Source organism: Mus pahari, chromosome 7, assembly GCF_900095145.1.
Source record: "Mus pahari chromosome 7, PAHARI_EIJ_v1.1, whole genome shotgun sequence".
Lineage (NCBI taxonomy): Eukaryota > Metazoa > Chordata > Mammalia > Rodentia > Muridae > Mus > Mus pahari.
The window spans coordinates 77093625-77107797 of record NC_034596.1 but is presented as its reverse complement, the minus strand read 5'-3'; the positions used below and the strand labels follow the sequence as shown (position 1 = coordinate 77107797).

The following is a 14173-nucleotide window of genomic DNA, read 5'->3' as shown; positions in this document are numbered from 1 at the left end:
GACACCAGATGGGAGGGAGAAAATGTTACAAAATCTTTTACATTGCATAAAACTAAATATCTTCTAGCAAATAAATAAGTAAACTGCTCGAATCTTAAGTCTATGAAATATAAGCAGTGAAAAACTTAGCATCTAGGCAGAACTAATTTATATGTGTATATGGGTAAAGGAGAAAAATTCAGAAGCATTCCAGTAATTAAAAGACTATAAATATAAAATATTTAGGGATATATTTTAAGTATGTTTTATCACAAGTCTCGACTTCTAATGACTTCCTTATTTGCATTAAAATGTCTTTAGAAGATCAATTTATAATCTCAGACAATTCCACTTTTATATTTCAATTCTGTTCTCCATGTACCCTCCTCCCCTTGTTTGTTTGAGACATATCTCAGGTAGCAGAGGCTGGCCTCGAACTCATATCCCTACTGTCTCCACCTCCAAAGCACAGAGTTAACAAGTATATATGCTACTATGGTTGGGTGATATTTTCATTAAAATGATGTAGTCTCTTGATGAGGTTTATGCTATATACAATCCATAATAATAAGACATTTGGAGACCCATCCTATTGTAACATCTTTTAATAATGGAGATCTATTCAAAAAATGTAAAATCGACCTAAAGATTACTTCTAATTTATGTCAGAGAGTTATAGAAAAATCTACACATTTGATATGGAACTATTTGGTACAGCAATTTATGCCTATGAACTAACACATTATCAGCTGACTTTATAGATGGCAACAAGAAAAGATCCAAATAGAAGATTATGAAGGAGTAGAAGGCAAAAGGTATCCAAAAAAAAAATCTCCAAGGCTGGAAGTTCTGAGTATAACAGGTGAAGAAGTTGTCTACAAACTCTAACTCATGCAGCTTGTGGACCGCTCAAAGTATTCACAGGCTACAATAATTCAGGTCAGTTGACAGAGTGGTGCCCAGAACACATGAAGCCCCAAGTTTGATCTCCAGTACCACACTACCCAGTCAAGAAATGGGAGAAGGGTCAGAAGTTGAAGGTTATTGTCGGGTGCATAGCAAGTTTGAAACTGGCTTGGACTAAGGGGGTTCTTGTCCCTGCCCCTGTTCTCCTTGCAAAAAAAACACAAAAAACAAACAAACAAAAAAAACCATAGTTATTTCTAATAGTCCTGTTGTAGCTGGCCTCTTGGAGCTTAAAAAGCAAAAGCATTGAGATGATTAGAAACTACTCAAGGAAGCTGTTCACTTCATTCTAGAAAAAAAAAATGGGTATATCTACGGGAAACACTGAAGATAAAAACGCCTCAAACAAAGACAACAATATGCTTTAAGAACAGTGACTAAAGTCCAAAGCAAATATTTATATACCATAAAAAACTGAGACATTTACAAACATTTAAGAATATACTAAGATAGTTTAAGGTCAAACTCCTTTTACTTAAGGACAAAACTACCATATTAAAAAATGAGCAATAAAATTATCTTGCAGGAATACTCTGAAAGTAATTCTAAAAGGAAAAAAGAAATTCTAAAACATTATGAATTCTAAAAACAAAATAATATTTTGGTCTAGGCATGGAAACTCACTTTATCTAAACAGCTTCCCTTTTCTTCCTTTACATATCAGCCAAGAACAATGCAGACCCACAGAGATCCTGCTCTAAGAGCACTGCTCCTTTCCATAATCTCAGCAGCCAAGCAAACCTAACTGGATAGATGAAATGCTGTGAGAAACTCCATGGTGGGGTTGGACCGGCGGCGCAGTGGTGAAGAGAGCTTGCTGCAGGGGACCAGAGTTCAGTTCTGAGAACCCAGCTCCAGGGATTGCTCTACATTCATACACATAAAATAAAATGCATGACTTAAAAATTCTTTTAAAATATTTCTCTCAGAGAAATGAAGGTTAAGTAATGTAGACAACTAAAAGTGGGAAGGAAGCCAGGCAGCTCAGAGCACTAGCTGTTCTTGCAGAGAACTGGGGTTCAATTCCCAGAACCCACAAAGTGGTTCACATCCTCTGTGACCTCCGTGGGCACTGCATCCACATGGTGTGCATACACAGCAAGACACCCAGATACATAAAATAATAAAGCAAATAACCCAGAAATGTAGAATACTACAGAAATCACAATAAACAAATGCAAATCACTCTACTTCAGCTATTCTTTATAATCTGACAACTAATACAGAAAGCATACTATAAGCATAGTATTGCATCATGGAGGAGATAAATTTAGGGGCCCAATAGAAGACCATCTTTATTTGAAGTAAGTTAGAAAATAGAACATTTTTTATTATATATGTATATTTTTATTTTTAAAATATTAGTAATAAACTAGAGATGTACCTTATACTTATAAAAATTAAGTACAAAGCAAGATGCCAATAAAATATACCTTAGTATGAACTTAAAATTGCAGACAATTATTAGTAAGACTTGACTTTGCACAAAGAACTTGATTGGGAGTGGAAGGTCTCAGAGTCCACGGGAGCAAGCAGGTAAGGCAGCACTATGGCTGAGTGTGTGCCTGGCACACACGACCATAGGTGACAGTGAGCAAACTGCTGTTATGGTATGACTACATCCCATAAAGTAAGTTATATGACACATCCTTGCCAAAGATGCAAAACCTACATTAATAGATAAGCTACTAAAAACGTTATTGTGTTAGAATTGAGTGAGAAATTGAAGACTCATTCAGGTATCGTCTGTGTTTTCACTTCTGTCAAGTTTCACATCTCTAATTTATTTCAACATATACCTACATCCTTATATTTAACTATACATCACTGAACTAACAGGCTTAAACAGGGCAGGACACACATCTGTAGCACAGCTAACTGGCCTGCTTCCTGATAACACCACTACTATTAGACATTTGCCACATGCATCGTATTTTAAACTCCTTCATCTTTCACTATAACAGAGATACTGCTATCAACACATCCTCAAGTGGCAGCACAGAGGCCTAATGAAGATAAGTAGATCTCTGAGGGTAACAATTACAGTGGAGCCCATAGGCATGTGAGTCCTTAGCTACATCACCTCTATTATATGCCATTTTATAATATAAATATTCAAGTACACTTTCAAAATTTTATCCCATCACCCACTAACACCATTCACCATAACAATAGAGTAATTATTTGAAGAACTAACTCATCAATAGCCCCAAATCCACTAGAATTAAAATTTACTCATGGTTTTATGTCCAGGGAAGTTGTATGTGAGTGAGTGTGTGTGTATGTGTGAGATGTGTTTATGTGGTGTGGTATCAGCGATATGTGCTGTCATGTTTCTGGAGGTCAATATACAGGACAGAATGGACAACCCAGACACATCACTCTTAAACTGCCAGAACAGACTGTAACAAATGATGCTCATGTCAATACGTACTGAAATTCTGTCCATTTAAATCAGTGTTTAAATTCCTTCCTGCTACTTTCAGTTTTCTGGAAGTTCAACCGAACCACAGCAACCGAACCACCTTTGTATTTAGGTGCAATGAAAACAACATAAACCTCTAACATATCTAAGTAATTTTGTTTTGTTCTGATTTTCAGTGTAAGCACAATAAAAACAAATAAAAGAAAACCTAGCAGGTCCCTCCTTTGACAAAAAATATTTTCAACTTCCTACATACTAGTGAATTTCTTCAACTAAGCTGAGATTTAAAAAAATTCATTGTTTTATTAATAATATTTAATGGACATTTTAAAGATATAAACAAAAAAATCTGTAATCTGGAAGTATGAGGACTTATCTTAATACAGTTATAGAACTGTATTAAGATGCAAATACCACTTTCCATGTACCTTGTAAAACCACCAAACAAAACAAAAGAGGAAAAGCCACATCTGCTGCGTTAGGATGTGACACAAATATGCGCAGACAGACTTGCCACATCACAGCCACACAGACACAACACTCACATTTTGGAAATAACATTTATTTCACAATAGTTAGAACATAGGCCTTAGTATGTTCAGTCTCAAAATGTATTTGGCTAACTTAAAGAATTAAGCTATCTTTTAAAACCTAATGGATTCCTCGAAACCATAAACAGAAACACAGTACACGGTTTCTCTGAGAAGCCTTTATAGTCTTTCAGATCTGTTAGAAAATACAGAATGAAATCCAGGTCAAAAACTCCTAGGAATTTAATTACTACACAGCTACCAAGTGGTAACAGCTACTTCAGATGCAATTCATTTCTAACATATAGGTTAGAAGACTACTTTGATAGTTCCTTCAGCACTAAAAATAATTTCTTTACATTCCCATTATAAGTTGATTTTTGTCAGAACCTTGCCAATAACAAAAAGAATGTTTCCACAATATGACCTTTGAAATAGCGCTGATGAGTCTGGAATTCTTTTGAGGTTAAGTGTAGACATGTTTGAAAGTGTCTGCATAAACAGAACATTGTCACAGCAAATGACAACAACCCTTATATTACAGACACGTGTTGACAACAGGAAACTCATTCTCATTCTAGCAAAACAGGCAATGAGCTGCATGGGTAGGAGGAGGAAATGGAAAGACATCCTTGAAAAAAGGCCCAACACACACTGGCACAGTAGTGCATCACCTACCCAACGCTGTACAGTTTCCCCAAATCCTGAGATCACGAAGTTATTACTTTACCCAAACACTATCACCAGCACAGGGGATACCATGGCAACTATTAATGGATTAAACTGCTAACAGAGCCAGATGACCCCAGCACTTGGGAGGTAGAGGCTGACAGGTCTCTGCAAGCTTGAACCCAATCTGGTCTAAGTAGTGAGTCCCAGGACAACCAGGGCTACACACTGAGACCCTCAATGTGTCTCAAAAGTTAAAAAACACATGATAATCACATGATAAAATGCTAATAAATATACACTTCAACTTAATTTATCAACTTAACTTAACTTTAAGGACAGTGTGAAATTATAAGAATATTTTTTTTCTTAATACCTAAAACTTGAACTGAGAAAAAAGCACAGAAATAGAAAAAGAGTTGGCTATCCAAATATTCCACTGGTGCTACCGTAGCAGCTGGAAGAGTGTCACGTGACTGGTGAGCATCCGCCTCTGGGAGCTCAGCCGCACACTGTGGAAGTCACGGCTGTGAGTGTCTTGTCACCCTAATACAGTTACAACACTGCTGCTACTGTATAAAGGACAAGAATAACTGGATTATTACTAGCATAACTAGCTTAGAAAGGGGAAGCAGTCAGGAATAAGCTGATGTGTCCCATAAGTCAGCTGGGCCACTGGAGACCACCGTGTTCACCGAGAGAAGTGTACTTTCCTAACACAGAGGAACCGTACTTTCTGAAGGCTCTATTAGACTACCATGAGCAACAGGGTCAATCCGCAGTGGTGCAGTAGCTTACTTACCTCCAGTGGCTGCATCCTGCTCTTCCCCTTCAGGAAATGCAACCTGGCTTGGCAAACTATTCCTGGACCTCGTGACCGTCTCTAACTGGGAAGCCCGGCCCAGTAAAGACAGCTCATCCAGCACCTCTCCCTCTTTGGCCTCAAGATCTGACTTTGAAGTGGTTAAGGGCTTTATACTGTCCGGTGCCAGCAGCCTGTTTGAGTCACTCAAACAGGCCACAGTGCCACTATCCAAGCTCAGCACCCGAGCCCGCGTCTTGGCACTATTTGTGCTGGAAGTCCTCCGAGAGGTCCTCTTTTTGGTGGTTCCCTCGGGGCCTGGATGAGCTCTCTGCATGTGGTCTGAGTCTGTGCCCCGGTCCTTATGGCCATGTTTGGTCTTGAGGGCACTGTATTTGCCCTCGGGAGACTGGCAGGAATGAGAAGTGGCACTGGAAGAGCTGTCGCTGCTGAACTGGTGAGCAGAATGAATACTGGGTGCTCTGCTCAAGTCGCTTTGATCACTAGAGTCCTCGTCATGACAAAATACAGCACTGTGAGGCTTGGTTCCAGAGACTCCTCGAAAGGAAACATAGTCCCTATGGCGACTGGAGTCAAAACTGCTGGCCCGTTTCTTTCCTGTGCGCCTCCTGCCTGGCTTGTGGGCAGAAGTTGTCCGGTGGATTAAGCTGGAGGATTTGGGTCGGACATCTCCTTCCTTCTGCTTCCCACCATCATCTTTACAAACTCTGGGGTCTGTGGAAAGGCTGGGCTTCTCGCTCTGCTCCTCTTTGCTCTCTGCAGTTTGCTCAGGCGGCCTGTCGCCAGGGACAGTAAACTCATTTGCATGGGGGTTTTTATTGGCGTCTTCTGATGCAGAGCTGCTGGGAGCAGCTTGGTCAGCCATCTCCTCAGACTCCTGAGCATCTGGGGCCTCGGAAGGCCCAGCAGGTGTGTTCCCCTCTGGGGCAGTCTTGTCACTGCTAGTCCTTTGGTCATCAGCCCCCTGGCTCCTCTCTTCCACTGAGTCAGCACCGCACTCTCTCTTCCGGGCACTCTTGTCTCCCACTTCAGGAGATTCCTCATGCTCAGACAAGATGCTCTCGATGTGAGTGGAGCTGGTCTGTTCACTTTTATAGCTGCTGAGGGTACTGTTGGTGTCCCTGTCGGTCCCACTGCAGTAGCTCTCGGTGGACCCGCTACTCCGCGTGCTCAGGCTCCTGAGACTGTCCACACTCTTTTCCGCATTCAGTGCCCTGTTCTTCCCACACTTTGTGGGTGGCTGGGAGTTACTTTTTCTTCGGTCAGCAGCAGGCTGAGATTGTGCAGGAGGGCAGGACGTCCCCGCTGAGGTCTCTCTGGTGTCGGAGTGAGGCTTAGATGAGTCTAACTCAGTAACGGGGTCTAACCCCCGTCTCTGCTGCTGCTGATAAAGAGGGAGGCCACTCAGTGATGCATCAGGAAAGGCCACGGCAGAGCTGGAAGTCCGTGGCACTCCTCGTGGCCTATGCTCCTTCCTATAAGAGTGTGAATGTAAAGGTACAAGAGAAGCCACTTCTGTGTCACAGGCACTGCACAGTGACTGATCAACACGGTGGTGCTGGCTATGATTTGGCAGGCTCACTTTGTCACTGAAGTCCCTTGGTAAATCCTGTCCACAAGAGGACAAGGATGGCTGAATAGAAATGAAGGAGTCATTGGAGACCAGGCGGAAGAGCTTGCGATCAGTTGCCAAATCTGTGCCAAATACAGTTAAAAGTGTTAATACAGATACATATCAGCTTCTGCATATGTATCTTAACAAAGAAAAGGACTCACAGTATCCAGTAGTAAGTCAAGTATATATAAACCTCAAGCAGAGCTAACCAATCAACCCAAAGAGCTAACCAGTCAACCCAAAGAGCTAACCAGTCAACCCAAAGAGCTAACCAGTCAACCCAAAGAGCTAACCAGTCAACCCAAAGAGCTGGTTTCTGTTTCCAAACTGCACCAAGAACCGATTCTAACTGATGGAAGGAACTGAACTGTCACACCATTTGAGCTCTTCAAAGGCTTCAGGAAAAGATCGTGTGTGTGTGTGTGTGTGTGTGTGTGTGTGTGTGTGTGTGTGTGTTCTCCCCTCTTCCTTCCCTCCCTCGATTTTGAAGAGGGTCTCTGTATTTAGCCTAGGCTAGCCTTGAACTTCAGATCCTCCTGTTCCAGCATCCCCAGTCTGCAATTTCAGGTGTGTGCCACCACAGCCTGCTGCAAGCTCTATTTCTAACTTCCAAATAGATAATCTTAGGTTACCATTTGGAGCCTTTGTTTCTTCATCTAAAATATTTGTGATCAAACCTATTAAGTAGCAAGCAGGAAATGCTGAATATATCGACATATATAATTATATGTATATATTTAAAAAACAAAATTAATAGTAAATATTAATATCGTGTCTCAGGAAATACTTTAATTTTTTGAAACACTAATAAGATTATTTTACAAACAAACAAAAACCTAGAATGGAGCTCCAAAATGATGTAGTGGGTCTGCAGTACAAGCCTTGCCACTTGAGTATATGCCAGGAGCATGAAGAGGGAGGAAAGGAGACATTAACATCACACAGCTGTGCTCTGACCTCCACATGTACATCATAACACACGTATGTCCACATTACACAAATACACACACAACCACCACCGTGTTGATCAGTCATAAGCCGGGAGTGGTGGCGCACGCCTTTAATCCTAGCACTCAGGAGGCAGAGGCAGTCAGATTTCTGAGTTTGAGGCCAGTCTGGTCTACAGAGTGAGTTCCAGGACAGCCAGGGCTACACAGAGAAACCCTGTCTCGAAAACCAAAAAAAAAAAAAAAAGTTTTGACCTAGAGTAGGAAAAAACAAACAACAGAATCAAAGTGTTGATCAATGCTCAAACGAAATACAACATAATGATGCAAGGTATCTCATGGTTTGTGGTAGTCACAAAATGACAGGAGTTCACAGGCCCCACTTCTGAGATGTGCCATAGGGTGATGTGTCTAGGGGAGGAACAATCACTTTAGGGGTGCCCTAGGAGGATGCTCCACGGAATGGACCCACACCTGTGATTATACTAAGACAGCACAAACTGGACAGGGTTAAGTGTACACACACACACACACACACACACACACACACACTTAAATGAAGACTCAAAGCTGGGATGAAGTAGCAGGGGGCCAGGAATGGATCTGGACGGAGCTGGGGGAGGAGTAGGAATTAATGTGATCAAAATACATTGTGTGGATATATGAAATTCTCAAAGAAAAATATAATAAAAAACCAAAATCATGTACAGTATGTTCTATGTCCTCAATGAGAATATGTTAAGTATTGACAAAAACCAGTAATAATTACAGGCTAAAATCCTACATTTTCTTTCATCACTGATGAAGCAATTATAAGTAAGCCTCTTATGAAAAAAACACATGTTGCTCTATGTTATAAGAACATTGCTTCATCTTTCATTTGAGGGAGGAGCTACCAACTTAAATTATCATACAGACTTCATAGAGTTATAGACATAAAAAGTCCATCTACCTACATAAAAGCTAACTTTTAAAACCTTCATTTTGACAGGAAAGGATGCCTGAACCTGATGTTAGCTTCATCAAAAGAAAATTATTAATTTAGATGTGGTGACACATGCCTGTAATCTAAGCACTTAGGAGACGGAGGGAGCTAGATCATGAGTTTGAGGCCAGTCTGAGCTATAAATACAAAAAACAACAGAAAGAAAAGAAAACTATGCCTTAGTTATTGTAACCACACAGACAAACTATTACTCAGAGGAGGGTTACAGGTGTTCACTTGAATCTCAGTGGTAAAAGCAAACCCTCTCTCCTAAGACTAAAGTATGAATGAAGTTACCACACATTTACATACTTCAAAAACCCCTAAATCTGGGGCCAGCACAGTGGCTTACTGGGAACAGGCTTGCCTGAACTGGATCCCAGAATCCATGGAATAAAGGTAGGAGGAGAAAACTGACTCTACAAAGAGCAGACCTCTGACCTGCACATGCGCTCTAGGGCACGTATCCAGACACACACTCACACACACACACACAAAGAAACGGGAGTTTTAAAATGCTGATGATCAGGGCTAGCGAGATGACTCAGCAGTGGAGCACTGGCTGCTCTCTCAGGCAACCCGGATTCAACCCCCAGCAGCCACACAGAAGTTCCTGACATCTCTAATTCTAGCTAGGGGTCTGATGACTTCTTCTGACCAAGCTTGCAAGTAATGCACAGACACACATGCAGGAAAAATGGCCATATACATGAAAAATAAACAATTTAACAAATATTGAATTTTTAAAAATGCCAATGCTCCAAACCAACTTTCCTCAAGGACCTTTGGGGTAGGGTGGAGCAAGTGTAGGTGCACACGTGGGGGCGGAGCTGACACAGGTGTCTCCCTCAGCTGCTCCCCATTCCTTTCAGAGCCAGGGTCTCTCACTGAGCCTGGAGCTCACTGACTTGGTCAGCCTGCTTGGACTGGCACTTGGTTTTTTTCTCTCTCTCTGTTTCCCCAAGATGACAGGTGTGCAATGCCACACCTTGTGGTTTGACACTGGGGATTGAACTCAGGCCCTCTTGTTTCCACAGCAAGAACAACCAGCAGCTGTCAGGCTCAAGAAGCAAAAGGGATGGTAGCAGGTGCAGGTTTCTTCTTCGGTGATAAAAAGGTCTGATACCAGGACTGTAATCTTGTGTGTGTGTATTAAAAAGCACTTAAGCTAGAAGGGAGAGTTTTATAGAATGAAAGCTGTATCGTAATGAAAAATAATAGAGCACAAAGTTACAGGGTGTTCTCAGTGGCAGAAGTATGAATCACTTCACTACTCACACCTCTTAGGACTCTCTCCTAAGATAACAGCTAACCACACTTATATGTAAACCAGAAGTGTGCTCTGGGCTTCTCTCTTGGATTGTCTCTGTCAATGACAGAAACATGCTATTATTTCTCTTAAAATCTCCCTCCCCTATCTTTCATGTCTTTTGCTAATTAACATCTTAGTTCTCTTGTCCTTGGCAAGAATTTATTGAAAGCATAGTTTATAATCATGAGTTTTTCTCCCCTAATTCTCTTAAACAATTCTTCGTGACTTTGTGTGGTGCTGGAGACTAAACCAAGGGCCTTACACAGACACACAGACACACACACACTCACCTACTCAGTCACATTCCCAGTTTAACAGGTTATGCTACTACTCCATTAAAATGACTTGTCATGGCAAGCAGCATCTTCACTGTTATAAGTAATGGACAAAACTTCACCCTCAAGCCCTTTGCCTGAGCAGCAGTACTGGCAGACATGAGCCTTCCTTCCTCCAGCATGCTGGCATCTAGCAGGCTCAGAGTTCCTCTTGCCACAGCAGCTGTTTCTATGCAGTCTAAACTTCAGGGCAGAGCCCTGAGACTTTTCAATTTCCCACCTATACTTCCTCTTTGTCAATCGCCCCCAGCTTCCAGGCACCAGGACAAACACTCAGAAACATCTAGATGTAGTCTGTATGTGTGTGTGTGTGGGGGGGGGGGGTGAGCTGGAATTCTGATCCTGCACAGGGAAGACATGAGTGGAACAGAGCAAAGACACCGGCAAAACCTCCTCCTTGGAAGTCAAGAATCAGGGTGAATTCCACATGCTTAGTTCTACTAAGAATCTAGACTCTTAGGACAAAACAAGTCTCAACTTATCCAGGCACCTAAGACCAAGGCAGTCCCAAACAGTATTTCAGCAGCTCAAACAGTTGCCACTAGGTGGTGACAAACCCCAGCCAGGATCTGTAACCCCTGTGCCAGCTAACCTTGCAGACCTGCCCCATTAGTTTACCCCAACTTCAGAAGAACCCGACTTAGTGTGGGCTTTTGCACTTTGTTTGCTTTGCTGTTTTTTGGTGGTGATGGGGTTTTTGTTTTTTGTTTTTTGTTTGAAAAAGGTCTCTATAAATAGAGTGTGGTTCAGAACTCACTTTGCCACTCTGCCGCCCCAGGTTGGCCTTGAATTCATAACAATCCTCTGTCTCACCCTCCCAAGTTCTAGGCATGAGCCTGCATGCACACAGAGCTCTTACCCCATATTTAATCTGTTGGCTGGCTGCTTGGTATTTACAAACGGACAATTCCTAAATGTCAAACACAGACACCTAACCTGACTTCTCTCTTCTCATGACTGCTCTGAGGTCCCAAAGAAGCGCATACTAAATATGCCCCAACTGGATGTCCCACCCCAGCCTCCATTCTCTCCTGTCTTTAATTTAGAAAGGACAACCCATCGTTCCTGCTGTCCATCCCAAATAGTACTATTAAAATCTTATAGAACACTACTAAAATCCTCTAACAGCATCTTATTAGTACACATACACACACACACACACACTCAGAGAGAGAGAGAGAGAGAGAGAATGTAAACAGACCATGTCTTACTACCCTCATGTTTACAACGGCCATCCAAATGACCTCCCAACTTCAACATCCACCCGTTTGATACAGTCTCAGAGTCAGGGCTACGATGGCAGTTCATCTTCCTAGGAATTAGAACAAGTATCTTTAGAAATGACCTCTGAGAGGTTCTACCACCCACACATACTGGTTTTCAAACCTGACAGGTGTGCTCCTACTTCACACCTCTTGCATTTGCTGTCCCCTGCAGAGAAGGGGCTCTCTTTAGGTCTTTGCTGTAGGTAAAAAGCCGCTCTGTTTAAGATTACCATGCTTTGTAGAGACTTATAACTGACTCACAGTACTACAACTCCATAATGAGACCATGAAAGCTGTAAAAGAGTACAAACTATTCACTGATTAATTTACAATATTTAAAACATTGCCATGTACATAATAAGAAAAGATTAAAGCCAAGTCACAAACTATTTGAGGGACCAGAGAGATAGCTCCTGCATTAACAGTGGTTGCTATTCTTGAGTTCAGTTTTCTCTCTCTCTCTCTCTCTCTCTCTCTCTCTCTCTCTCTCTCTCTCTCTCTCTCTCCCCCCAACCCATACTCACATCCACGCACCCACATCCACAAACAAAAAGTATTTTTTACACTACTTTAAAGTAGTATAGTAGTTTGAATTTGGCTGTGAGTATGGGTGAGTTTCCTACGACTCCTTTTCAAGTCATAATGGGCTCATCTGTGACGTACCAACAGCCTGGAGTGAGAGCTGGGTAAATGCACATGAAGACAATACAACCAACCAACCAAGAACTGTGGAATCCAGGCTGACTGGATCTGTAAAGGACTCACAGCAGTGTGGTACAGCCATGTCTACTCACAAGTAGTTTAGGGATCCTTCCCCTCCATGACCACAGAGCTGGGCTCTGAGAGGACAGATGCGCTGCAGAGCTACCCAGGCCTCTGCAAACATAAGCATGTGGACTCCTAAGCTAGACCACAGTCTATGCCAAGTGAATTCCAGACATTATCTAAGCTCCTCTATACCTGGCTACAATGGTAGAGTTGTATGTGTAATGTGTATAAATCTCAAGCAGCCAGATTATCATAAAACACAAACAGCAAAACCCTTGCTTAGTGCTTTTTAGATATACAATAAGGTAAAGATATATGACCCCTAAATGCAAGCAGACTCAGTGTTCTAAGACTATAACCTGCTTGTCAAGACATCACAATGGTACACATTATAGAAATGAAGACTGCAAAATGAAAAGTAACTGATTTACCTTTAATTTAAAAGAAAGAAAATGAAATCCATACCACGCAGTCTGTTTAGAGGCCTGGGGGGAGGGGCCCTCAAAAGCAATTTAGCATTGACAAGATAACTTTCAAATACCAGCAACAGAATAAACAGATTATGCCTATGAGAAATGAAGTTTGGGGGCTGGAGCTACATAGTGAGTTATAGATCTTCCAGAGCTCTAGAGCAACAGGTTGTGTAGAAAATTACTAAACAAACACTTGGGGGGATGTGAGTAAGGTACCCAGCCCTCAGATGGCCACCCCGTCCCAGGGAGAGCGCCACTGCAAGCATGCTTACCTTGTTCTTCACTTCCTTCTTTACAAAGACTAGAGCTCTGGCCCAGACTCAAACTTATGTCATCAGAGGTCTTAGCAGTGTCCGTGTCTCCTACAATGTAGACAAACACATGCAGGCATGACCCCGAAGCAAAGGCACAGCAGAAAAGGGACAGAGAGTGGGAGGTCCTGTCACCTAAGGCAGGTCAGACACCAGCAACTACTATGTGCTGAATGCTCTGACCGTCTTACCAAGTAGGATAGACCATGGGAGAGAATGACAATGTGACCTAACAACATAACACCTAACACAGAATATAAGGAATATGGGAGAGTTTGTGTTAGCTTTTTTTTAAAAAAAGCAGATTCTAAAAAGAAATGCCAATTACTTTATAACAAAACTGAAACGAGGGAAATGTCCTTCCCCGCAAAGGTTAGAAACTACAGTACTATATAGCAAAACCATACATTTATTTTAGGGAAATATACAGAAAGAGAAGTAATTCTCTTTTAATGTTTCAATTATGATCACATTTAAAACTTGCACAGCAAACTAGTTTTTCACAAGCTGAACCCATACTTAGGAAAACATAGCCCCTATGCCAACAGGTTTCTAATAAATCAAAACTTAAAATAATACAAACATTCAAATATTTTTGAGATACTTAAATGATGAAAGGATAACACAACTTAAATCAGGCAATTTAATAAGATCATGTTATGCCCTGATGTATTTAAAGAACCCAGATGTCCCTCAATAGAGGAATGGATACAGAAACTGTGGTACATTTACACAATGGAGTACTACTCAGCCATAAAAAACAATGAATT

General features: G+C 41.6%; 1 protein-coding gene across 7 annotated transcripts in view; it reads right to left on the bottom strand.

The window, feature by feature from the left end:
- Pcnx1 (pecanex 1) overlaps positions 1-14173 on the bottom strand; it is a 146538-nt gene that overhangs the window by 78772 nt on the left and 53593 nt on the right. For 6 of the 7 annotated variants that reach the window (XM_021202606.1, XM_029541145.1, XM_029541144.1 and 3 more), the window contains exons 5-6: positions 13365-13454; positions 5372-7087 (exon numbers count right to left, since the gene is read on the bottom strand). In XM_021202606.1, coding sequence (XP_021058265.1) covers positions 5372-7087; positions 13365-13454 — 1806 coding nt within the window. The remainder of the gene's footprint in view (positions 1-5371; positions 7088-13364; positions 13455-14173) is intronic. The other variant, XM_029541148.1, reaches the window with a different exon arrangement.